This window comes from Artibeus jamaicensis, unplaced genomic scaffold, assembly GCF_021234435.1.
Source record: "Artibeus jamaicensis isolate MK-2021 breed Jamaican fruit bat unplaced genomic scaffold, CSHL_Jam_final contig_1028, whole genome shotgun sequence".
Classification (NCBI taxonomy): Eukaryota; Metazoa; Chordata; class Mammalia; order Chiroptera; family Phyllostomidae; genus Artibeus; species Artibeus jamaicensis.
This window is the reverse complement of record NW_026521201.1, coordinates 5,526,748-5,552,318: the sequence shown is the minus strand read 5'-3', so window position 1 is coordinate 5,552,318 and position 25,571 is coordinate 5,526,748. Positions and strand designations below refer to the sequence as shown.

Here is a 25,571-nt window from a genome sequence, read left to right as displayed (position 1 = left end):
AGTGATGGAGCATGTGGGACCCGGCCCTAGAGCATCTCTCACCTTCCTTCCTACTCCCACAGCTAAGGCCCCAGGAGATTAAAAGCCTGGAGCTCCTCAGCAGGAAGGATGGCCATGGAAATTAGCGCTTCCCTCACCCAAATCTCCCAGGAATCCAAGCCCAGGGGCCACAAGTGGCCTCCATGCCACCTGGGCCCCAGCCATCTGGGCCTGGGGTCTGCAACAGAGAAGAGCCACAGCTCACCTGTAGGCGATCCCTGCTTCAACTGTGGGTCCACCAGGGCTCCTCCAGACTTGAAGGAGAGTGTCTTTGCTCCCTGCTGCTTCTCCAGCTCCCCTAGGGAATGGAGAGGCTCATGAACAGAGAGAAACCCTAAGCTCCACCACACGGAGGTGAAGAAGAAAACAAGGAGACACAGCAGGAGGAGGATGCGTCCCTAGCACGTGCCACAGAACATGAGCCTCAGACTCTGGCCCTACTGCACGGCAAGTTACATGCCCTCTAGAGCCTTTGTGTCTTCATTTGTACACAGGATGACAGTGTCTGCCTGAATGCCAGACAGGCAGTAGAGAAGTTAAGATGAGGAAGGTGGGCTGTATGGGTTTGAGTACTGGTTCTGATACTTTCTAGCTGTGTAGCTTTAGGCAAGTTATGGAACTTCTCTGTGCCTCACCTTAGGGACAGCAGTGCCCACTTCAAAGTGTCCTTAAGGGGATTTACATAAGGAAATACATTAAGGCACTGAGGAGGCTTGTAGCAAGTACTCAATAAACACTAGCTTTTATTACAATGTGTAAGAACCACTTGGCACAGCAGATCTTGGCAATGGCCACTGCCGTCTGACCTGCTCAGCGTGCTTCCTGTGGCGCTGAGCCCCCAGCCTGCTGTGCCTGTGCAGGGTTCAGAGCTCTCCCCAGGAGAGGCCCCCTATGCCCAAGGGCCTGTCAGTGCCACAGACCTGTGTGGCCCAGGCTTCTGTCTTGGTACTCAATTTCACTGTCGCTCTCTAGACTGCAAATCCTTCCCTTCTTGTTCTCTGGGTGCTGCTAGTTACCATCCTTGGAGATTACCATCCTTGGAGCCAGTTACCATCCTTGGAGATTTGACAGTCATTATTAAATCACTCCTTCAGCTTCTCTTTTCCAGGAGACACAACTCAAGTTCCTTTTATTAAAGCTGTTCCCCCGGGTCCTGTTTTCTGCCTCGCTGGTTGTCTGTAGTCCAGGAACAGCACACTGCAACCTCTCAACCAAAGCCATTTGTCCTGATTGCCTGGATCACAGCACAGCATCAATCAGTGTGAAGCATTTCTACTGAACTGAGATGTGCCCCTCTCCCCACAGAGCGGCTTTCTTGACTTTAGAGAAATGAGCAAAGAATCCAAGGAACCTGGGTGCAAACATTGTTTTGTCATTGACTTGTGAGCTTGGGCTTCCTCCTTAGGCTCTGTTACACTCAGTTTCCTTATCTCTAAGATGAGAAAACTACTACTCACCTTGTGGAAAGTTGTGGCAAGAATTAAATAACACAATAGGCTCCACATTCAGCACAGGTACAGGCACAAAATTGGTGCTCAATACAGAGTCGCTGTTGCTGATTTTCATTTTCTCCTTCCTACTTGCCTCCTTGCCCAACCCTGAGCCTTCCCTCCACTGCCCCTCCCCTTTCTCCCCATCTGAAGACTAAGAGCTAGATGTAAGCCTCTCTCCCTACTCCCCTGCTCCCTAGACAGCAGGAGAGGATATTCACCACCTGACATGCATGTTCTGGCAGTATCTGCTCCTTTGTACTCTGGGGAGATACACAAAGTGCTGTTCCCAGGCTGATGGGGAAAAGGTGCTTCTTCCAGCAATGCTGGTGCCTTGTGGGCTCACTGTGGCTCCTCATGGCTGTGTGGAGCCGCCTGTGACATTTGGACAATGAGAGAAATGAAGCTATTTCAGGGTGTGTACTTGAAAATGTTCAAGATCAACAGCAGAGGTTGCATCTCTGAGCATCCAGCCCAGTCCTCTCAGAGTCTGCCTGTTATACTTGTGAACTCAAGTGCACCAGTGGTGCAGAAAGTGGGTTCACCTGTCCACCCAAGCAGTTATGGGAGGCATATAGTTGGTGGGATGTTTTTATTGTTTGTTTTAACTTGATTTAGTTTTGTTTGTTGGTTTGTTTTGGAAACTATCAACAAAACCTCTTCTGTCCCTTCCATAATGAGAAATACATGAACCTCAAAGTAGACTTAAACGCACATTCCATTTCCTTTGCTTTCGATATGCATGACCTTGGACCTATCCCTTAATCTCTCTGAGTCTTATCTGGCACATGAGGACAAAGCACCTACTGTGTAGCATCACTGTGAGGATTGGCAGAATAGGAACTCACTGCCTAGTGCAAGATAGGTGATCCAAAACAGCAACTGAAAAGCTGCTCTCCACCATCCAGCTCCCTGTTCAAAAACCCTCTGCCTTTCTGCTGCCTAATGGATTTTTATGAATTTAGAAATACTTTTCAACTAAGTAGCCATATAAGGCAGAACTGCTTCTGTTTTACTTTCTGAGTTCATTCTTAGTTAATTGTCTTAAGGGCTATCTGAAGCCTCAGCAGTGCTTAGATAATAAAAGCTTGCAAATGGGTATAGGTTGTAGGTCATTGCTGTCCTTTTCTTAAGCTGGAAAGCAACCAGTAAGCCACCCAGATGTATGAAGAAACCCATGTTTTCTAAAATGCCTGAATTGGAACAATCAGGAATCAAGGCTTTGCTTAGGAACAGAAAGACCAAGATGATGGACAGTCAGAACACCAGCCTGGGCTCTTCTGAAAGATAATGTTATGAAAAAGTAAGTGGGGGGATTAGTTCAGATGAAAAAAGATGGGAGAAATGAAACAACCAGATGTAGTATGTGAACCCGGACTGGGTCCAGGGGAAGAAGCTGCACAGGGAGCTTGGTGGGAGAGACGCTGGGCCGCACTCTGGTTTGCATTTCTGCCTTGATTGGCTGGCCCAGTGTCCTGGTCCTGCACAGTGGAGTTCTCAGCTCTGAGGGGCTCCTGGCAGCCCCATGTGTGCATGCTCTAATCTACCTCACCATAACTATGGAGAACAGAAGGACATTGCGCCCACGGAGACCATGGTGGTGCAGTGAGCTGGGGGAAGTTCAGCATGCAGGAGGGTCCTTAGCTCACCCCACACTCACTCCAAAGTGGGGGAAAAAGTCAGAGCCCTGTCTGTCTACAAGCTGACTCTGTCCCTTGCTGACTGGGAGCTGGCCCGCCCTCCCTGCCAACTGCCTCAGAAAGCCTGGAATGCACTGTGTCCTTACATTCTATCCGGATCTGCTCCAGCTCTGTCACCTCTGCAATGGACTCCTTCAGGTCCTCCACAAACTTCTGCATCTCGTCCGAGCCCAGGGCACAGAAATGCAGCACCTGCCTCTTCTCAGAACCCAAGAGCGGGGTCACCAGGGTGATGCCATGAGAGTAATCTAGAAACCAGACCCCAGGCCAGAGGTCATGAGCAGGAGGTGAGGCAGGAGCCAGTTCAGCATGCTCACCCCTCCCGTATCTCTGCAGCCCTCAACTTCCCCCAACCATCCCCTGCCTCATATCTGGTCCCACCCGGACTCACATTCATTCTCAAAGAGGTGGAACTGCATGCCCAGCAGGCCAACTGACTTGCAGAAAGTATACGTAGAGGAGCTCTTCTTCTTTGGGCAAAGTTTGAGAATCTGTCCAAGAGAGGGAGACAGAGATGCACTGGTGGGTGTTCACATGCATGTGGCTGCATGAACTCCCATGGACAACCCTGAACTGATAGGCAAACACACGCAAAGATACATGCACACACATTTATATACTTAGGATATGTTCACACTTATGTGCATATACACCTGTTGAATACATCTACACATGCATACACAATCAACACCCACTCTATCAAAATATGGTTCTTTTCCTGCATAAAGCAGTGGCTATTCCCACTGCTCTTAGAAGAAGCCAATCCTCACTTTCTGCCCCACCGGATCTGGTCCCTGTCTTACTCTGGCTCCTGCTGAAGCCACACTCTCTTCCTTTATGTAGCTTGAACAGGGCAGGCTCAGTCCATTGCAGACCCTTTGCTCACATTACTCCCCTTCCACAGCTCTCCCTGAAGCTTTCTGCAAAAATGGGCTACTCTCATTACTTAGATCTTACACAAAATGCCACCTCCTTACAGGCTCTTTCCTTGACGATCCTAACTAAAAAACAAAAAAGTCCACCTTAACACCAGTTGTTGTCTATCCTATCACTGTGTCACTGTCTTCATAGCACCTTCCTCTCAATTTGATACCACCTTCATTGTTTGTTTTCTTACTTATTATTTATCTCCCTTCTCTACTAAAATGAAAGCTCTATAAGCTGGTTGCTCAATACGTGAATATTTCTTGAGCACCTTCCATGAGCTGGGCTCTGGGGATCCAGGAAAGCAAGAGACGGGGTGCCCAGGCCTCAGGGCGCTACTGCTTCAGTGGAGGAAGACCAACACAATAAAAACAAGTAAACAAACAAAAGCTAAGGTGAAGGAATGGAGAAATAAGGCAATTCTGGAACTGAGAAGTATTCTGAAAAAAGTGAAAGAGTAAGGATTAGACAATTATTGGCAGGCTCCCTTGCTAGGTGGCCAGGGAGGGCCTGTGTAAGGAGGTGACGTTTCAATTGAGACCTGAATGAAGACAGGGCAGAGGTATGGAAAAGGTTTCAGGGTGGGGGTAGGTGGGATGAGAGGGAGAGATTTTCAAGCAGGAGCAGCAAGAACAAAGGCCTGAGATGGGGTGAGCCTGGCCCATGGGAAGCAGGCTGAGGGCAAGGTGCCAGAGCAGTCAGGAAAGAAGTGAGGGCATGAGGTCCAAGGTCCTGCAGGCAGCAGGCAGGGAGGTAGGAAGTCCTTCTCCTGCACAGGAAGCAGGGTCAGGTCTGAAGCATGACAGACAGGCCTGACTTGCACTCTGGAAGGATCACTCCTGACTCTGTGGCAGATGGACCTTAGCACACGATCATCAGATTTGGGATAATTTTAGAGGTGATGCCTCTATGACTCACATATAGAGAAGATATGGGGTCTGAAGGAAAAACAGAAAACAAAGCCTGTTCACCACTGCTTCCCAGCACTTAGAACAATGCCTGGCACATAGTAGACACTCATTAAACACATGCAGAATGGATGCCTGTTTTCAAAGACCAAACAATGAGTGCCATACAGATGTGGACGCACACAGATGCAGGTGTGAGCCCATGCACACTCACACACCAGCATCCCTCCAGGCCCAGGAACAGTGCCTGCCCTGCTTAGGTCCAGCAACCAGCACTATATGCCCCACAGTGGGACATGAAGCCCATCTCTGTACCCTGCCTGCCCCAGGCTTCTATAATATGGAGAGAAGGAGGGTCCGGAATCTAATTCATTTCCAACATGACTATGGAAGTGACTTAACCTCTCTGTGTCTTGGTTTCATAACTTATGAAGTAGAAATGCCCCTATCTGCTTGAGCTACCTCACACCCAATAATGTGAAAATGTCACCAACAAGGTAAATCAGCCACTAAGTACATAGCATCCTGTGTGCAGTCTGGGAGGGCCCCTTCTACTGCTCTTTGCCAAGGCCAAGCAGGGCAGCAGTGCCCCGCACCAGTCTACTCACCACCAGCAAGTCATTGAAGAGGAACACCTCCCTCTGATGTGCAGCCTGCTTCTGCAGCTTGTTCACATCTGTCACCTCAAAGAGCCGGCTGCAGCAGACCAGGCGGCGATGGGGCACTGACAGCACCTGGGGAGGGGCCCGAACTCAGCAGGTGACACCAGAACTCCCAATCCCCCATGCCTGCACAGCACCCATGTCCCAGGAGAGCTGACAGAGGCCTGGGGTTTATTATAGGGCCTGAACTTGACCCTAAACTTCCTTTCTTCTCACTGGGGCTCTTGCCCCCTCATTGTGTTCCTTAAGGAGCAAGTTTGGCTCATTATGCTGGAGTAAAGGAAGAGGCAAAGAGGTGGGAAAGACAATTGATAAGCACCTTCAGACTGTTGATGCCCAGTTGCTGTCAACCCATTTCCCACCAAGACCTTCTTGAGACCTCGGCCTGCAGGATAGCACCCACCTGCACACCTAAACACAAGTGTGCAAGAGGGAGGGGACTACAGGGACATCTTGAATCTGCTCCAGGGTATAAAACGGTCTGCTCCAGTGCTGTCTGCAAACCCAAGAGATGCTAAAACCTTAGCAATACAGGCTCTGGGCCCTGGCCAGGTGGCTCAGTTGGTTGGAGTGTCATCTTGTACACCAAGAGGTTACAGGTTCAATCCCAGTCAGGGCATACGCCTATATCACAGATTTGATCCCCAGTTGGGGTGTGTACAGGAGGCAACCAATCAATGTTTCTCTCTCTCTCTCTCTCTCTCTCTAAATATCCTTGGGCAAGGATTTAAATATATATATGGGCTCCAGGGAGAAAAGGGCCATCGTTACACAGATTGGATAGAGGAGCCAGTGCACAGCCTCAGATGAGGTCTCCAAAGGGACCCCCAGCAATTCAGGGAGGAGCAACTGGAGACGGACCCCAGAACCCACTCCACACCCTTTGTGCTTATGGCATAAAGAACCTCCGATGTCATGTAAGCAAAGTAGTAAACTGCAGAGAACACTCACCTTAAAAATCAGTGCAAGCTCACAACATATTGCCTAAGACACAGGTCACAACTAAGGGGTGCCCCAGTGATTCGAGACGCCACAATCTAAATTGTACATTAGCCCATTTTCTGTGTTCTATCCAGTAGGACCAGCCAGGACTGCCCAGTGTCCACCCCATCCTATACCTCCCTGGCTGGCCACGTGGATGCTTCAACTATAGAGCCCTGTGCAGCATTGCCCAACACCTCACCTCAGTCTCTCCTGCTGCAGCAGCTGGGAGCAAGAGGTGATGAGGAAATGAGGCAAGGGTACAGTACACAGTAGGGACTCAGTAGTTACTAAGTGTATGAGTAATATAAAAGTGTTTTTGAAAGGCAAGGAAGAGAATGGGAGCAGATATCAGGAAGAAAGAAATGAAAGGAGGTGAGAGAAGGGAGAGCTTAGCAGACACAGGAGAGGATGTGACACCCACAGAAGAGTACTGTTCTGCAGCAGGCACTTACTGTCTTCATGCCCACGATGGACTTCTCCACCTTGGTGACATATGTGACATGGTCCTCATTGGACTTGAGCTCCTTCTGCTGTATCCTTTCGTAGATGCCAACCACCAGCTCCCTGGGGATGTCAGCGCCATCATCCACACCTGGAGTGGGAGAAGGGGGGCAGAGAGGTGGAGGAGGGAGGTGTCAGAGACCTGGAGCCAGAGAAGGGAAGCCGCCTCCCAGACAGAAGCTCCTAAAGGGTGGTCTTCATTTTGCCCTGTTCCTTTTCCAAAGCGTTCAATGGTTGACTCCCCATAGCCATGAAGTTAAGGACAAAGTCCTTAGCCAGGCTAAGCACATTATATCGCTATAATATGGCCCCAACACACATTTCCAGCCTCATCTCCTGCTGTTCCAGAACCTCCACTTCCACTTCCCAGGCCTCTGTCCTCATCTCCAAATATAGCATCCATGGCCCTGCTATATGCCTTTGCCTCTGCAGTCTTCTTGTCTTCTGTGCATTTGTCTAACCTCCCCTCCCCCGCTCTGCCAGAAGAGCATCTTGAAGACTAATGCTCTGTCTTGTTTTCCTTTGAATTTTCACCCCTTCTCAGGTTTTCCCCTCCCTTCCAATAGGGAACATGGTGCTCCATGATTAGCTGTTGACTGGGTGACAAGATTCTTCCCCCACTGGGAATGTGGTAGGAGCTGGACATTGATTGAAGAGGAGCCCCCTGTAGCAATGCAGGTGAGAAGACCCTATACCCATCAACTACTTCATAGTAATGGTATAACTTTGGTAACAAATATTATTAGCAGGAAATATAGCAAGAGGGTATATTAACTGCATAGCTTGGTCAGTTAGAGCATCATCCTATATGCCAAGATTGCGGGTTCAATCTCTGGAAAGAGCACATACAAGAATCAACCAATGAATGCCGAAATAAGTGGAACAACAAATCCATGTTTCTTTTTCACTCTCTCTCTCCCTTCCTTGCTCTCTCTAAAATCAATTTAAAAAAAGTTTTTTTAAAAAGAAATATGGAGACTTCTGCCAAGATGGAGAAGTAGGTGGAGGGTCCACCTCGCCTCTGTGCACAACCAAATCTAAGAACAACTATTTTTAACAGCAGTCACAACCAAGCCACACGGAAAATCGACAATACGGAGTCCAAAGGACAACTAGATACTCGGCTGGACCGGTACGAGGAGCGAGGCCAGCAGCGGAGCAGGTTAGCAGAAAAAATTCCCCGGGCGGTGCGCGGAGCGCACAGGCAACGAGGGCGCTGATCGCCAGTGAGCTGGCTGCCGGAGCGCACACGGAAGAGGCGCGGTGGGTCGGTCGGTCGCGCGCATTTACGTGCGGAGAAACCAGTGAGAAGGGAAACCCGGCGGTGCAGCAGGCTCGCAAAATTTAGGATCGGATAAGCAAGCCCGAGGCGTTTGAGTGTCTGGATGCGCTGGGCTAGCGGAGAGGAACGCCATTGCTCCCTCTCTGACCCCGCCCCCACACACAGCGTCACAAACCAGCGACCTGGGTCGCCCCGTCCTGGTAAACAACTAAGGCTTCGCTCCGCTCACTTAACAGCACGAATAAACCAAAAATGGCTCTAGAACAACTCAGAGCCCCAGAACCGATAGACCTAAGTGATGAAGAAATAGCCAGTCTTTCAGATGCACAGTTCAAAACACTGGTTATAAAGATCCCTTACAGAACTGGTGGATTTTAGTCACAAATTAGAGAAACATATGGAAGCTAAATTAATTGAAATGAATGGTGATACAAAAGATACCAATAGTAATGGAAAGAAAATTGGGACTCAAATCAAGGGAGAGAACCAGAGGGAAGAAAAAAATGATCAAACAGAAAGGAATGAAGAAATAAGAATTCAGAAAAATGAGGAGAAGCTTAGGAACCTCCAGGACATCTTTAAACGTTCCAACATCCGAATTATAGGGGTACCAGAAGGGGGGAAAGGCACAACCACCAGTTGAAAAATTATTTGAACAAATAATAAAGGAGAATTTCCCCAAGATGGCAAAGGAAATAGACTTCCGAGAAATCCAGGAAGCTCAGAGAGTCCCAAAGAAGTTGGACCCAAGAAGGAACACACCAAGGCACATCATCATTACATTAGCCAAGATTAAAATGAAGGAGAGAATCCTAGAAGCAGCAAGAGCTAAGGGGGACAGTCACCTACAAAGGAGTTCCCATCAGACTGTCAGCTGATTTCTCAAAAGAGACCTTACAGGCAAGAAGGGGCTGGACAGAGGTATTCCAAGTCATGAAAACCAAAGATCTACAACCAAGATTGCTCTACCCAGCAAAACTTTCATTTAGAATGGAAGGACAGATAAAGTGCTTCTCAGATAAGACCAAATTCAAGGAGTTCATCATCACCAAGCCCTTACTATATGAAATGTTAAAGGGACTTACCTAAGAAAAAGAAGATAAAAAAGATGAACAGTGAAAGGACAGCAAACTCACAGTTATTAAGAACCACACCTAAAACAAAAGCAAACTAAGAGGATAGCTAGATCAGGAGCAGAACCATAGAAGTGAAGATCACATGGAGGGTTAGCAACAGGGGAGTGGGAGGAGGGGAAGGGGGGAGAAGGTACAGAAAATAAGTAGTATAGACAGTAGATAGAAAATAGATAGGGGAGGGTAAGAATAGTAGGGGAAATACAGAATCTAAAGAATTTGAGACACATGTTCATGAACTAAAGGGGGAAATGGTGGGGGAGGGGTATGCAGGGTGGAGGGGAAGGGAGGGGGGAATAGAGCAAATGTAATGGCATAATCAATAAAAAAAATAGTATAAAAAAAAGAAATATATCAACATGAAAACAAATTTCTTTGGAAGCAGAAATAGAGGCAATAAAAAAATCTACTTTTTCTAAATCTTTAATGACAATATGCTTTTTTGATCAGAGGAAAAAATGGAAAATAAAGCAACTTTGGCAAGTGTCTTCAAAGGAGTTTTTGTACCACTGAAAGGACATTCACCTTCTATGAGCAACTCTCTGTATTAACTCTGTTTCTTCCACATCTGTACCTGGTTCTTTTTTTTTTTCCTGGAGATTTTATTTATTTATTTATTTATTTATTTATTTATTTATTTTTAGAGGGAGAGTCTACCAATTGGTTGCCTCTTGCACACCACCAACCAGCACCTGACCTGCAACCCAGGCATGTGCTCTGACCAGGAATTGCACCCGCAACCTTTCATATCACAGGTCAGCACTCAACCAACCAATCCACACCAGTCAGGGCTATACCTGGTTCTTAAAGGCGAGCTAATGGGCCATGTGGCACCTCTGGGGGCATGAGAGAAATCAGGCTGGGGGCAAGAAAAAGCAAGACTCCAGACTGAACACACAGAGGCTCCCAGGTAAAGATGGCAGGTTGAATACCTCTTCATGAATATTCTGGTGAAAAGGAATTTTAAAAAGAGGCTACACCCACAAAGACAAAGGATAAGGAAGAAGCAATGGTACCATGGGGCCTGAGAAACAGAAGAGTGAATGAATGAATTAGCAAACCTAAGAAACTGGACACAGAAGCATGACAGCTTTGAAGAGTTCTAGAATTGGTGGCAAAAGGATCTCTTAAAGTGGAGGTGAAGGTGAGCTCAAAATAGGAAAATAGGCTGAAAATCTAGAAAACATTGAGATTTCCCTATTTCTTCCTCCACTGCAGCAGAACACTGAAGGTTAATCCTGTGGGAGGGGTAAACCAAGGAACTTGGGGCTGCGGGACCCCAAGCCCAGCCAAAGGTGGGAGTCTGTGCTGGATACTGGAGGATGGAACTGATGTGTATGTATTAAGAGACCCCCTCAACCCTGTGTAACTGCAAAGATCTCAGGATGTTGGCAACAAGACTCATAGCTTCTGGACAACAGATTGGATATGTCTTTTCTGGAGAATCAACCAGCACAAGAGGAAACATCTAAAGACACCACAGTAGGGGTCCCCCAACAGAACAGCTCAACTAAACCAACCCTATGAGAAAATCCACCACTCCGCAGCCCTCCTGTACTCAGAGAGAGTTTAATCAGTTGTTTAGTGGCTCACTCTTAAATATAAATGGACAACCAAGTTCTATCAACTGCATATGAGAAAGAAGTATGGGGGAGACAGAAAATGGAAGTCAGAAGAAATAGAGGCAAGCGGGAAGAAACTGAAACAAACAAGTAAAAACATATTATCAATGTCTTCAGGGACATATAAGAAGATATTGCATTTATAATACAAAAGTAAAATGCTATAAGAGTGGAACATTTAGAGAACAAAAAGAGAGTTATTGAAAAGGAAAAATGTGATAACAGAAATGAAAAGTTTAGTAGGAGACTTCAAAGGTAAAGCTGAGGGATACCTTTCAGAAAGTCAACAGGAAGACAAAGACAGCAGATAAAAAACCATAACAATTAGAGAATCAAACTAGGAGATGTAATGTCTGAATAAGAGTTCAAGAAAAACAGTACAGAGAAAATGGAGGGGGAAACAAATATGATATTTAGAAAATGTCCTACAATTGGAAGACTTGTGTTTCTAGACTAAAGCAACAACCCGGTGCCAGTACAATAGTTGGAAAAAATCAGAACAAAAGTCACACACACAAAGGACACAAAGGACAAAGAGAAGAGCCAATTCGTTTTCAGAGAAAGCGAGACAAAATAATAGCCAAAGGCCAAGAACTGGAACAATAGAGAATTCTTAGTCAATTAGAACGATTAGTCAATGTTGATGAAAGGACAGAGTTTTACCCTTGGGCAGGGGTATTGAATGGAAAGGAACAGGAAAGAATGTTCTGAGGTAAGGATAGAAATCTCTATTCAGCTCTGGGTATGATTATATAGGTGTATAGGAATATAAACATTTGCCGAGATCTCAGATTTCTAGACCTTACAGTATGCATTTTTATACCAACAAAAACATGAAAAGAGAAACAGAGGGAAGCATGTTGTTTAGTGATGTAGAGGGCAACTCAATAGAGAGCAAGAAAAAAGTAATTACCTCTAAGAAAGAATGGTAAGAGGGGCAGAACTAATTATTTTAGTAAGTTTTGTAGAGTTATTTGACTTTATTAAATTATGTTCATGTATAACTTTTATTTTTAAGATGCTAAAACAGGAAACAGTCAGCTGAGCACATACCACACCCTGCCAGTCTTCCTCAATGCCTGCCGGGTGGCACACTGCGTCAGTTAGAGGGGGACCTGGTTGGTAGGTGCCATATGTCACCTGCAGGTCTGATTTAAATGGACCCAAAACTTAAAAGCCCTCATAAGTTGTGTAGTGGGAAGGGCTGTACCACCTAGGCAGCAGCTATGGTACCAGGGGCCTGGAGGTAAGCCAATGGAGGACAATCCGTGCTGGGCAGGGGGCACTGCCCAGGGGCACTTGCTACTTGGTACAGGGCAGTGGCAGTGGCTCCTGGAAAGTCCCCACATGCCTGGAATGCAAGCAACTTCCCCAGGCTGTTGTGTGTGGCTAGGCCCAGGGAACAGTATTCAGTGCACTTGGCTGGTGGAGTGACAATCTACAGCTGGATTCAGAGGCACAGAAATAGCACTGAACAGAACAGGCCAGAGCAGTGGCCTCACCCGCCTGCCCCCACCTCCTCACCTCGAAGGTTTCGGATGAAGTCCTCTAGCATCATCTTCCTGTCAGGCTTAATATTAGGGCTGTACATGTCAGTGTTGAGGAGGATGATGGCGAAGGCCAGGATGAAGATGGTGTCAGGGTTGTGGAATTGCTGCACCACCTCGGGGTTGCACATGCAGTAGCGCTGGCTGTGGTGGGGGACATAGAGTGGAGGACGAGGTTCCTCCTCTGCCCTCCCCAGCTCCAGCAAGGCTTTCAGTCTGGGCAGTGCCCCCCACCCTCACCATCCCAGCCTCTCCATACTCTGTTGATTCCACCCACAGCCTGGCCTTCTCCCCTCAGAGGGGACAGGACAGGTGTCACACACCCACCCCATGGCACCAGCCCTGCGCAGATGCTCAGTAAAGATCTGCACATTGATGGGTGAGTGAGGTGCATGCAGGCCACCTGGAGGCTGCTCCGTCTTGGAGAGCTTGAGGGCTCTGTCCCTTTTCTTTCCTTTTCTCCTTTCTACCTATCCCACCTCTCCCGCCTCAGCATAAAGGCTTCTCCTAGCCCTTGACTGACCCCCTAGCACCTCTATCCCCCAGGCCCATAGCAGTTCTTCTTCTCTAGCCTCTGCCATATCCCAGGTGTACATTTTGAAGGATGTTTGAAAGGATGAGGGTTGCAGAAGGGGGTGCTACCTGAAGGCCTCTATGAGCCGCTCCACTTTCTGGGCTTCCCCCTGCACACGGATGTGAGCCTGGAACTTGCGCAGGGCCTCATCCAGCTCCGTGCTGGAGAAGTCCATCTCATCTACCACGCAGCTGAGGGCAGAAGGGAGGAGGGTCATGAGGAGAGGTGGCTCCCAAACTTCCCGCATCTCGCTGGAGCTGAGGAGTGAGGTGCAGCCCACCAGTGGCTGGCAGACCTCACCTTGCTAGGGTGACAGAAAGCCTTTGGTCCCTGGGATCAACTGAGAGGGGACTGGTGGGGCCTCCCAGGCCTTACTCACCTGCCAGATGTCTCCCTTGAATAACCTAAGAGACCCTTTCTCATACCTCTCATCTAACATGATGGCCTGAGAGGCAGATGGCTGACTGTTGTATGAACCTGAGGCCCAGAGAGGCTAGCTGCTTGCCCAAGGCCAGCAGGAAGCTGAACCTCCAAAGGCCAAGCCCTTTCTTCTCAACCTCAGAGCATCTTAGGGTCATACATAGGTCTAGGATGTATGTAAATGCAGCTTACTCCTCTATTCTTCCAGAGACCTATTGGGAGTCCACATGTCACCCTAGCTTCGCTTTCTAGGTCCCATTTGGGCTTCAAGGTGGCGGGACCTCCTCCTGCACCACCCTCCAGTTCTGCCATAGGCTTCCAAGTCCTGCATGTGCAGCCAAGGAGCCCCAGCAATCAGAGGAAGCTGATTGACAAGTGACAAATTGGCCTAATGTGGGAGGGGACAGTGTGAAAAAAACAGCCAGACTCTGGGCCTGGGCTGACCACTGAATTTTTTTGTGACTTTGGTTTAGACTCACTTCTTGGAGCATTAGTTTCTTCTTCTGAGAAGGAGGAGGTCAGAGTTCTGCTCCCCAAGGGCCCTTCTACCTCTGAAACACCACATCTAATCCTGGAGAGTTTGCCTTTGAATGTCCTCCTTTGGTGTGTGGGGGCAAGAGGAAGTGGGGGGCACATGCCAGTCATCCCACTAGGCAGTCTCATTTTTTCTTGGCCTGTTCCTGGGGGACCTTCCCTTCCACTGGGTCCTGCCTTGCCCTCCTTTGCCCCAGGACTGTGAGCAGAAAAGGCAGGAATCTAAGCCTGGCTAAGCCACAGACCTAATTCTCGCTGAGAACTGAAAAGGCTTACCCCTACCAGCAAGGCTTTGGGGAGCTGATCCCACCCACGCTCTGTTCCAATCTCCTCTCTCCTGATCATTTTATGCCCAGCCCATCACTGCCCTCTGCTGGTGAAGAGCCCCACTCTGCTCCCAGAGCCCCTGGATTCTCCATTGCAGTGTCGGGACCCCAGACATCAAGATCCCATTCACTGCCTACCTGCCAGCCCATGGAGGGCTTGAGCCCAGTGTGTGGCTCAGGGCCCAGCAGCCAATGGACTCAGAACAGTGGCTGCCTGAGCAGAGGGATGAGCCCTGAGCAGGCCCCAGTCCTGCCATCATCCTGGCTCCTGTGTCAGGCCACTGCTTGTGCAGAGATCCTGACTCAACTCTGGCTCTGCTGTCGGTTTTTAGTGGAAAGCAAGTGGAAATGCCAGGTGGTGATCATGGACCACTCCTTTCAGGGGGACCATGGGGAAGAGAGTGTCCCCAAAGACTCCTAGAGAGGAAAGAGCTGGTAGAGGCTCTGCTTCCCCCACCCCAGGGCAAGGACAGCTGTCTTCACTCTGGGAGCCTGTCCTCATCTTGGTCAAACCCAGCTTTCTCTCAGGCTTGTCCATCTGGGTAGTGTGGGTGAGAGTGAGGTTGGGAGGGGGAGGCAAGAATTGAGCCCGAGCTTGAGAATTGTCAATGCCAGCATCTGGGCATTTGACACAAACAGCTGGGCAGTAGGCACCTCCAGGATTAACCTGGTTTCTTGGCAGCCCTTTCACCTTCTCTAGTGGAATGTGAGCTCTGACATCCACATCCTGGTGCCTACATCTGCACGTCCCCATAGCCCAGCCCAGCCAGGAGTCATAAATCCAGCATGACTGAGCCATTAAAAGGATACTGTCTGTCTGGAGGAGGTGAACCCATCAGTCTCGAGCCAGCGAGACCAGAGCAGGAGGGAGGAGGTAGAGACACAGAGACAGTGGGAGACACAAAGAGTTAAGTGAGAGAACAGACAGAACAAGGAAAGAGAGAGAGAGGGAGAAAGACACTCAAAGAGAGTAAAAGAGAGGCAAAGAGGTGAAGAGGGAGAGACAGTGACAAAAAGAGTGGAGAGAGAAAGAACAACAGAAAAACAGGAACAAGAGGAGAAAAGTAGAAGGGAGGGAGAGAGAGACAGAGGAAGAAGGAGGAGACAAGGACAGGACAAGACAGAAGCAACGATGGGAGTAACACAGCAAAGACTGGCCCTGCTGGGCCTGGCTGTGAAGTGGGGGAGGGGAAGCCACATTGTAGCCTCCCACTCTAGGAACTCCCATCCTAACTCTTTCAAGGCCAAGTGCAAGGGCAATGAACTCCAGCCTGCCCCTCTGGTAGACCCCAGAATGGCCCCTAGTTCCCTGGCCCGGCATCTAACTGCCCTACCCCCCAAGACATGCCTCTGTCCTTTCCCAGCAGGCCCCTGAACCCTGAGGTCCCACACCCTGCACCCTTCATCGGTGTCCCTTTCAGAGCCTCTGTGCATGTGTCCTCTACCCCAGTGCCCTGGACAAGCCCTCAGTCCATGATGAGGAGGCAGGTGCCCAGAGGCCCAGGCACTGTGGGCAGTTGACAGGAGGAGACGATGGAGCAGCTGGGAGAGGGTGGGGTCTGCTTGGCCAAGCACCATGGCCTAGTTTCCTGCTCTTCACTCGGGTGACACAAAGCCAGCTCACTCACTCGGGGCTGCAGCTGAAAGCTCCAGTAATGAGCCCAGAGCCTGAGAGTCAAGGGTTGGAATGGGAGATGCAGCCAGGGGGAAACATAGCCCATGAATGGGGAGTGCTACCTAAATCAGTCACCGCCACAGGGATGACGACTTCGACTTCTGGGCCATGGGGCAGGACAATCTGCACGTCTCATATCTTTGGAAGGAGGCTTATTAAAATGTAGATCCCTGAACCCCACCCCAGACCTACTGATCAGAATATCTGGAGGCAAGGCCTGGGAGTCGGTGTTCTTCAAAGCTCTCCAGCCAGTTCTCACAGATTGAAAACTAATAGCTGAGCTGAGTGCAAGGGAAGGTGGGGGCCCAGACCATGTGGAAGCTGTTAGAATGTGAGCCCAGTGACTCATGGGCCACCAGGGCAGCAGCTCATGGGGCACATGCATCCCCATCAGCTTTTGTGGGGGCTGATTTTGTGGTGGGGATGGCGAGGAAAGATAGACAGTGGTGCAGATAGGTGCTGCCCCCCGCCACACACACAGAGACACACATACTTCATGCCTTCCTCCTTGCAATTGCCACCACAGGGTATCGGTGTTTAATGGGCAGCTGGTGCCCTGGGACTCTCGGATTCCAGGAGGAAAAATCTCAGTGTTTTCTGCAGAACCCCCAGATGGAAGGAAGAAGCTGTGTTGGATGGCAGAAAGGTACTATTAGCCCCTAGCAGACAGATGTCTTCCACGCTGTAGGCTTGGGTTGGACCAGGCGGCCTCTCAGGACTTTCTGCACCCTGACGCTCTCTGCCAATGACCCGAGCAGAGATGGCCCGCAGTCGGTCTCCACAGGCTCTGAAGTTGCTCCAGGATATCAGGACGCTGAGCATCAGTTCTGGTTGGCTTTGGAACACAGTTCACAATGACTGCTTCTCCCACGCCTCCCAGAGAACCTTCCTGGCAGGGCCTGTGCCTCCTGGGGCAGATGGCTGGGCTGAGGCTGCACTCTCTAACAAACCTCAGGGGGCTCCTGTCACCCTGGAATCACCCACTATTTTTGTCCCTCCCCATGGCATGATTTTTTCTGGCCCCTAGGTAGAAACTTCGGCCTGCACCTTGACCTCTGTTGTCTCTCCCTGCTTCTCATCCTCTTCCATTACTTCTATTATTTTGTAGCATCTACCTGCACTTAAATCTCCCCTTCCCTATTCTCTTTGCCACCCTAGAATTCTTGTGGGGGGCAGATTGTTGACAGTTTTTCAAATCCATCCTGTTGCCTCCTCCCAGAACAGCCAACCACCATCTCTCCTCTTAGATCATCTTTAAGGTGAGAAAGAGTACATGTTTCTGGGTGGTATTTTCTGGTGTGTAGCCTCCCCATATCACCGAAGGCAAAACTGAGACCACAAAGGGGCTTGCTCCATGTTCCCACAACTATGAAGAGCAGATATTTTGGCTTCCTGCTTGGGAGGCCTCTCCCCTGCTCTGAACCCTCTTCACTTCACTGGGGCGGGGGTTCCTAATGCTAGTGGTGGGGGATCTCTTCTGTACTCTCATTTACTGAGTACTGTTCTTAATGCCTCACTTAGTGTGTAATGACAATCTTCTCAATCCTGTGATATTAACCATTATCCTGTTATTTTTCTGTCCTGTTATTTTTTATTGTATGTATATAGGAAACTGAAGCTCACAAGAGAGGTGGCTCTGCAGGGGGACTATGCTCATCAAATTCCTTGCTAGTATCTCCAGGGCCAGGCAAGCCTGCCCCCTTCCCCTCTCAACATCTGGCCCTGATGTGTATTCCTGGGGGCTGCTACCTTACCCAGATGCCTGATGGGAGCCTGTGAGGAGTTGAGGGGGGACAACCAGCCACAGCCAGTCATATGTGAGGAGTCACTTCATTGTCAGCAGTCAGCATGAGGCTGTGTGGCCACCCTGCAGTTTCAGAGCCGGCCGGGCACACGGGTCACAGCAGTGGACTAAATCCTTGACCCCCTACCTTCCCCTTTCTGGTCTGCCCTTCCTCCCTCCCTGCTTCCCTTCCTTACTCCTTTCCTCCCCTTTTCCTTTCCTCCCTCCCTTCCTTCCAACATGCATTTCGTACCTCCTGTGTACAAGATGCTATGCTAGGGACCTGGTGTAAGTACAAACAACACAAACACAGATGCTGTCTTGATGAGAGAGAAAAACCGGGTTTAAAGTAATTGTTTCATTTTAAGTGTGACAAGTCCTATGTAGGCAAAAACAGGGTTCTATGAGAGGACAAAGGAGACATATTTTATTTTATATTGGTATGCCCAGAGAGGCCTCTTTGAGGATATGACTTTTGAGCTGAGACTTGGAAGATGAGTAGAAGCTAACCAAGGGAAGAGGAGGAGTGGGGAAGAGCTTTCAGGTAGAGTAGGGAAAGCATATGCCAAGGCCCTGTGGTAGCAAAGAACTCCCAAGGACCTAGAAAGGGTCAACAAAGTTGCAATGCAGAGAGCAAAGGGGAGTACAGAGAATGGCAGACTATGGGGCTAGGAAGATGGACAGGGGCTTGACCAGTCAAGGGCTTTGTAAGTCACAAGAAAAACTTTGAAGTTTGTTATGAACCCAGTAAGAGACAATGGGAGGGTATAGCAAAGGAGTGATATGATCCAGTTTGTTTTAAAAAGTCTTCTCTGGCTGTTGGGAGAGCATGAATAGAAAATGGAGGGCAGGGAACAGGAAAGAAGCAGGGGCCCAGCTGGATGCCATGCAGAGGTCCAAGTTAGAGAAGATGGAGTTTGAGCTAAGGTGGAAGCAGTGGAGACTCACTGAATGGGCAATCTGAAATATGTCCCAAAGAAAGACCATGTGGAACTGGGTGATTGAGGTGTGTGGGAAAGTGAGGAAACAGAGGAGTCAGTCATGAGTCTCAGAGCTCTGGCTTGGCACCCAGGGGCCTGGTGCTCATTTTCAGGGTGAACTGATGATAGGGTGGACACAGGTGCTGGAGGAGAGATGAAGACTTCCGTTTTGGACACCCTATGTTTGAGATGTTCTTTCATACAGTATCATTTTCTCCTCTCTACTAAATTATTCTCATTAGCACCTAAATTATTTTCTATTTTACAAATGAAAACCCTGGTTTGACCTTTTGCTCTCTAGAACCTACTCCTTTTCTCTATAACTCTTTAGAGCCAAACTTCTAGCCAAGACATCCCTCCTATGCTGACTCCACTTTCTCAATCCCATTCACTTTCACCCACAGCATTCTGTTAAACTTCCTGTCAAAGCCACCACTGGCTGCCACATTGCTAAGTACAATAGCACATTGCCAAGTCCAATGTCCTTGTTCCACCAGCCTCTTGGCAGCCCTGACATGGTTTATCACTCCATTCCTAAAACATTCCTCTCTCTTGCTTCCACCACGCCACTCTCCCCTAGGTTACTCTTACCTCTTGGAGGCACCCTCCCCCAGCACAGATCTCCTCCTCCTTCTCCACCTGGCCTCTAACAGAGGGCTGGCCGCTAGGCTCCCTTCTCCCCTTGACTGCTTTTCTCTAGGTGGCTTCGCCCATTCCAAGTGCTCCCAATGCCAACTGCATGCTGACCACTCTTGTGTTTATCTCTTGTGATGAGCTCACCTTTATTACTTTATTATTGTTCACTAACTAGTTATTGTTCTTTTCTATTGATCTGTATTATTTATAAAAGACCATGTTAAGTAACCGTGTTGCTGTGTGTGGAGGGCTGATGTAAACTCAACTCTGTGCATTGGACTGGAACTTAATCAGCCCACTTCTGAGTCCAGCCTGTGGAATGTGTCCAGGTGCTCTTGTCTGAGTGTCAGTCATGGGCAATATTCACATGGCCAGAGGTTGTGCTAGCATATCCGGAAGAGAACTCGGGTTGTATACACTTTATGTTTTACTTGGCATTTAATATTCTAACTTGCTCTCAGTAAATATTTGATGATTTCTGGTTTGGGGAATTCTTCAGATTAAAGTCCCCCAATCCAGCATCTTCCTCCCCTCAGAAATGGAACATATATGGACATTTATTTAGTGTAATTTTCACACATTCCTATCCTGGGCCCAAAACACAAACACACCATGTACAGGGACTGAGTGCATTGAGATCGCAGTGGCTCAGGAGGCTGTCCTCTGGGGTCTAGTCTCCAGGCCCACTGCTTCTCCATGCCTCTGGGCTCCATGGACTCCTACCCTCCCTGAGGCCCTGCTGAAATTTAGTGTAGTAGACCGCTCTGCCTAGTTTTAGGAATTGTATCTCTACCCCTTATGGCTAAGGGTGAGAGACAACCTCTGGAATGTGAGCCACAGGAGACAAAGCTTGTCTCTGGTAGCAAACGCTGCCTCAGTTTCCTCTCCCTGCCCCCAGAGCTTGGTCGGAAGTCAATGACTGATGGGTAAGACCCCTCACAGCAGGGCCGGGGGGGGCAACCTAAGACAGACTCGATCACCTGGGAGGCCTTCATGGAAGGACCTGGGGGAACTGCAACAAAGAGCAATGGACTCTCGCCCCCCAGCTTTGTCAAAGCCCGAGTCCCCATGTTCTCTGGGAGAAGTGCTTCCTGGCTCTAACCCCCTTAAGCCTGAATACCTGTTGGGGAGAGGTGCAGCTCCTTGCCTTGCTAGAGCGTGTCCTGGGGGAAAATCTGGCACCACAAAGACTTGCTGATAAACCTGTGAAATCTGCTCTGCTAAGAGTGCTTTCATTCATATGATAAGGGTCTGAGAGGAAATGAGTATGTCTCCCAAAGTTTCTGCAACTCTCTTCCTGACAGACACTGACTCAGACACTGAATCCCTCAGATATCTTTGAAATGTTATCTACTGTTTGATCCTTGCTGCCCTGTATTCCTGTGTATTACAACCCAATAAAAGGCTATGGAAGAGGGCGCTAGGGGCCTTTCTCTCCTCGGAGAAACTGGCCACTGCTGGCCTTTGTCTCCCCTGAGAAACTGGCCACAGCCCACTCCTCCTCCCCAAACAGATTCAGCATGTCTTGGCCATATTCTTATTCATTCACGCATGTCCATGGCATCGGGGGGACTCACGGAGAAGTTGCCCCCACAATTTAGGGCATCATTCTCTCTACAACATGACTGCAATAGCCTCCTAACCAGCTTCACTGCCTCCAAATCATCTTCAGAAAAACCCTTGTAGGATAGCATTGGCCCTGTCACTCACTCCTCTGATTATATTTTTTTCAAGAGCTTCCCATATAGAAAATCTGGGTTCCTCAGCAAAACAACCAGGCCCTGCTAGCTTCCCAGCTTCTTCTGCCCCTTTGGCACACTGGCTCCCCTCCTGCTGGCTCACTATCCTGCCTCCACACTTTTGCACACACTGTTCTTTCTTCCTGCCCCCCCACCCCTGACCTTGCAGGTCTCTGATTAGTTGTCAGTCTCTCCAGAAGTCTTCCTTGACCCCATCCAATGCTGGACATGTGTTCTGTCTACCACTGCACTTATGTCCCATGTCTTAACAGTTCCCTGCCTATCTTCCCACCAGGCTATTGCTCCTGCAGGAAGAGGCAGTGCACTGAATCTCTGCATTCCCTGCCTTATATATGAATCCAATAAACATTTGTAGGATGAGTGAATGAGTGAGACCCTGGGCAACGTAGTTGGCTGGGAAAGGACCCAGCAGCCAGTGCCTTTGGAAGCTCTGACTGGTGATCCAGGATGGCTAGGCCTACCACCTTGCTGTGCAAAATCATCTGGAGCTGACCTGATGCTTAGATGAGCTGCTAGGGACATGGGCCTGTAGATTCCAGATGGCAGGCAGCGTGGCAGTGTGGAGTGCACATCCTTCCCTCTTCCCACAGCTGCATAGGCAAGTGAGTGATGAGATTCAGGCAAACTGGGACTGACTAGATGGCTTCCACCTGAGCTTGTCTGGACCTGCCTTGGCAAGGGCCGCTGATGGGCTAGTGCATTGAGATTGGTGTGAGGCGGTTTCTGTGCAGGTCTCCCTCTTTCCTATGGGCATCTGGGTATCTGCAGCAGCTGCAGCAAGTACCCCACAAGGGTGGGGGAAACATCAACACAGATGTTCCCTACATCTGTATGTAGAGAGATAACTGAGAAAAAATGGCTCAACACTGATCTGTGTGTGGAATCACTTGGTATTGTAGGTAGATCAAAATGAATTTCATCATCTCGACTTTCTTGTGACTGTTAGACAGTGTCTGGCAGACAAAGAAACTGGTTGGGAGCTGAAACTAGGTAATGATGGCTGCAGGGATCTCTAATTGGCCGGAAGAGCGAGCAAACAAAGATCTGGAAGTTGGTGTGCAGGCCAAGACCAGGTGGAGGTATGTGCACTGCAGACCTGGGACCTGTGGTTTGGGTGGAAACTGACTTCAGGTCAGGAGGAGGGTGGAAAACAAAACCACCCAGTACCATGGGATGTAGAAAACCTTGTTTTATTTTTGCAGTTCTTGGCTCATACAACTCAGTGAAAAATATCCCCATTCACCAGAGAGTTATTTTTGTTGGTCGGAACTCATAACATGGCCAACAAAGGTCAGGGCTTTTCAGAAAAGTGCAAAGTGGCCGAGAAAATGGAGTGGAAGGAAGCTGATGCAGGAAGACCTGCCAGCATTTCTGGTGATGACATGAGGACAAAAAAAATCTTGTTTGAAGGGGTTCAGGGGAGATGGCTGCCAGTCACACCTTGAGGATTCAGGAACCAAAAGAATTCAGCTTCAACTACCCAATCACATTAGAGGTCAGTGTGGGTTCCTGGATGATTTTTCTTTTGCTGGGCCTGGCAGCATCCCTGACTGCCAGCAAACCTCAAACTTGGGTGGGCATCCAAATCGCCTGGCAGGCTTGTTAACATGCAAAGTGCTAGCCCCAGAGTTGCTGATGCAGTGGGGGAGGTGGGGTCCAAGAATTGTTGCCACAATCAAGTTTCCAGGTGCTGCTGCTGCTGCTGCTGCTGCCGCCACCGCCACAGTTTGGGGCCACATCTGAGGACCACTGCTCTGTGAGTGACAGTGGGTGAGATGAGATGTCAGGCCTTTGGTGTCAGGTGCCCTTGGGTTTGAATCTGGTTTCTATCATGCAGCTGTTCATTCACTTAGCCTCTCTGTGCCCCACTTTCCCCATCCGTAGAATGGAGCTGATATCTATAACACCTCATGGGCCGGGTGGCAGACTTTTAAAGGAGATAATGTATGTAGAGTTCCTAGCATAGAACAGAGCTTAATAAATGATAGTTTTCATTACATATCTGGAAACCAAGTCTGAATTGACATGCCAGGTAAGTAAGAGGACTTGAAGTTCCTTCCCTCCAGCACAGGCATTAAGGCCCTTTCCCTCGCCACCAGTTAACTCTGCCCAAAATCACATTGTTAGACATGCCCACTGACCCTTTAAACTATACATACACCAGAGAGAGGAAACTGAATCTGGCGCAGACTTCATAAGATTTATTGGATCAGTTTCCCGGGCCTGCCTTCTTCTTGGATGAAAGGGTCAGAGCATAGCAAATAAAAGTGAGTCAAAGGATAGTACCTGATTCCATTCAATTTCTCTGCCACTGGCCAGGGGACTGTCCTTTCTTCTCTCTGAGCCTTGGTCTCTACCTGGGAAAATGAGAGGGCTGGACTAGCTGAACATCCAAGGGGTCTTCCAGCAGCATGATTCACACTGACAGGAGCTATAAAGGCATGAAGTCTGCACTTCTCTGGGGATCAAGTACGGATGTAGGACGATGTTGGCCTAAGAGCTCAACTTACAGAACATTCTGCCTGGCTTCAGGTCTCAGCCATTGATTAGCTATGTGAATGTGGACAAGCCACCTAACCTCTGTTCCTCAGTTCCTTCGCTTGGCACAGTTTTACAGTATTCGCCTCAGTTGCTGCGAAGATGAAATGAGGTTTTGCATATTATGGGCCTTGGAACAGTGTCTGCTGACACAGCAAATGCTTGATATTATATATGTTGTTTCTCAAGGCCTGCTCACTCATCGACAGTCACCGTAAAAACCCCTAGGAGAGGGGAACTCCCATGAAACCCCTTCTTAAGTCCCACTTCTAAGAGTGGCCAGTTTCAGCCACACCTGAATATCACACGGGGCTTGAGAGAGACCCCTCCAGGACTAGGGCCTGAGTGACCAGGAAGGAATTGGGCGGTAGGTATGTTCATTTGGGGGAAAAGCCCAGTTTGTATGATAACGTGACCAAGCCAAAGGGAGTCTCAACTCTGGACTTACTCACCCCACATTTGAGGTCCCAAGACCTCCACAGGAGTAAATGGCTCTTAAATGCTCATGACTTTTTACTGTTAAGGGGAAGGGGATTCTTTCATCTATGTGTTGTGTGTGTGTATTTGTGTGTGGGGGGGTAGTAGGTGAGGGGGGTAGGTGGATGGGTGAGTTGGGGTTGGGGGAAGAGCACTGGAGAGGTAGGAGGTCAAGGCTATAAACCCCAAAACATCACTTTTAGAAGAGACCCCCTCCTTCCATTCACTCCTCTGGGTGGTGGCAGGGTCTGGTTTTCAGAGCAGTGGAAATAACCCCAAGTCTCTATCCCTTTCTGCCTCAGACCTCTCTGCACCCTCCCCCAGACATGCCAGGGCCCTCAGACTCGCGTCTTCCTCATGGAATTCCTCAGGAACAAGGTAACCATTCTGAGGCCCCACATGGCACTATGGGCAGGATGTTCTCAAATAATGTCTTCCTAGTGATGAAAGGCCAGAGCCCTCCAGCCTGTTGAGTTTGCCAGACAATCTGTCTTCATTTCTGAATGTCCCCTAAAAAGAACAAATCTGTTACATGCTGGCCAACACATTTCTATGAAAATGAAATCTGACTAAAATGTCAAACTGTAATCTCTAACAAAGAATGAATTAGACACAGAGAAAAGGAACACTCGGGAAATTTCCTTCTGGCAGCACACACCAAAAGCTGCCCTTTGTGCATTTCTGCGGAAATCACAGATACCAGTGCCCTCTGTATGTGAGATCCACAATGGGGGAGACCACTTGGGACAGGAAGGAGACTTCTCACTGCCACCATGGCACAGACCTCATTCACCGGCCTTCAATCCCACTGAAGCGAATAGAAAGGAAATAGAGCAGAGCCAAATCTCCCAGTCATGTGAAAACTGAGGGAGAAGCTCTCAGGCCTACAAGGTCCTAATTCCAGCTGCTGTCTAGATCCTGCTGCTGGGCCAGCCACTGCCCTTCTCTCCTCAGCAATGGGAGGACTTCCCCAGAGTCCAGCCTGGTCCCCAAATGAGCTCCCTCCCTTCCCCCAGAAGCCCACAAATTCTTGCTGTCTGAGCAGTAGACTTGGTCTCAAACCAAACCTGGAGAGT

The 25,571-nt window shown here is 49.0% G+C and overlaps 1 protein-coding gene across 6 annotated transcripts in view; it reads right to left on the bottom strand.

The window, feature by feature from the left end:
- Positions 1–25,571, bottom strand: part of IQSEC3 (IQ motif and Sec7 domain ArfGEF 3) — a 105,989-nt gene that overhangs the window by 5,143 nt on the left and 75,275 nt on the right. For all 6 annotated transcript variants that reach the window (XR_008390970.1, XM_037133949.2, XM_053661970.1 and 3 more), the window contains exons 6-12: positions 13,435–13,557; positions 12,770–12,936; positions 7,160–7,299; positions 5,670–5,795; positions 3,621–3,720; positions 3,316–3,477; positions 245–337 (exon numbers count right to left, since the gene is read on the bottom strand). Coding sequence is in view for 5 of the 6 variants with exons in the window: in XM_037133949.2 (XP_036989844.2) it covers positions 245–337; positions 3,316–3,477; positions 3,621–3,720; positions 5,670–5,795; positions 7,160–7,299; positions 12,770–12,936; positions 13,435–13,557 (911 nt within the window). In the remaining variant the exon portion in view is untranslated. The remainder of the gene's footprint in view (positions 1–244; positions 338–3,315; positions 3,478–3,620; positions 3,721–5,669; positions 5,796–7,159; positions 7,300–12,769; positions 12,937–13,434; positions 13,558–25,571) is intronic.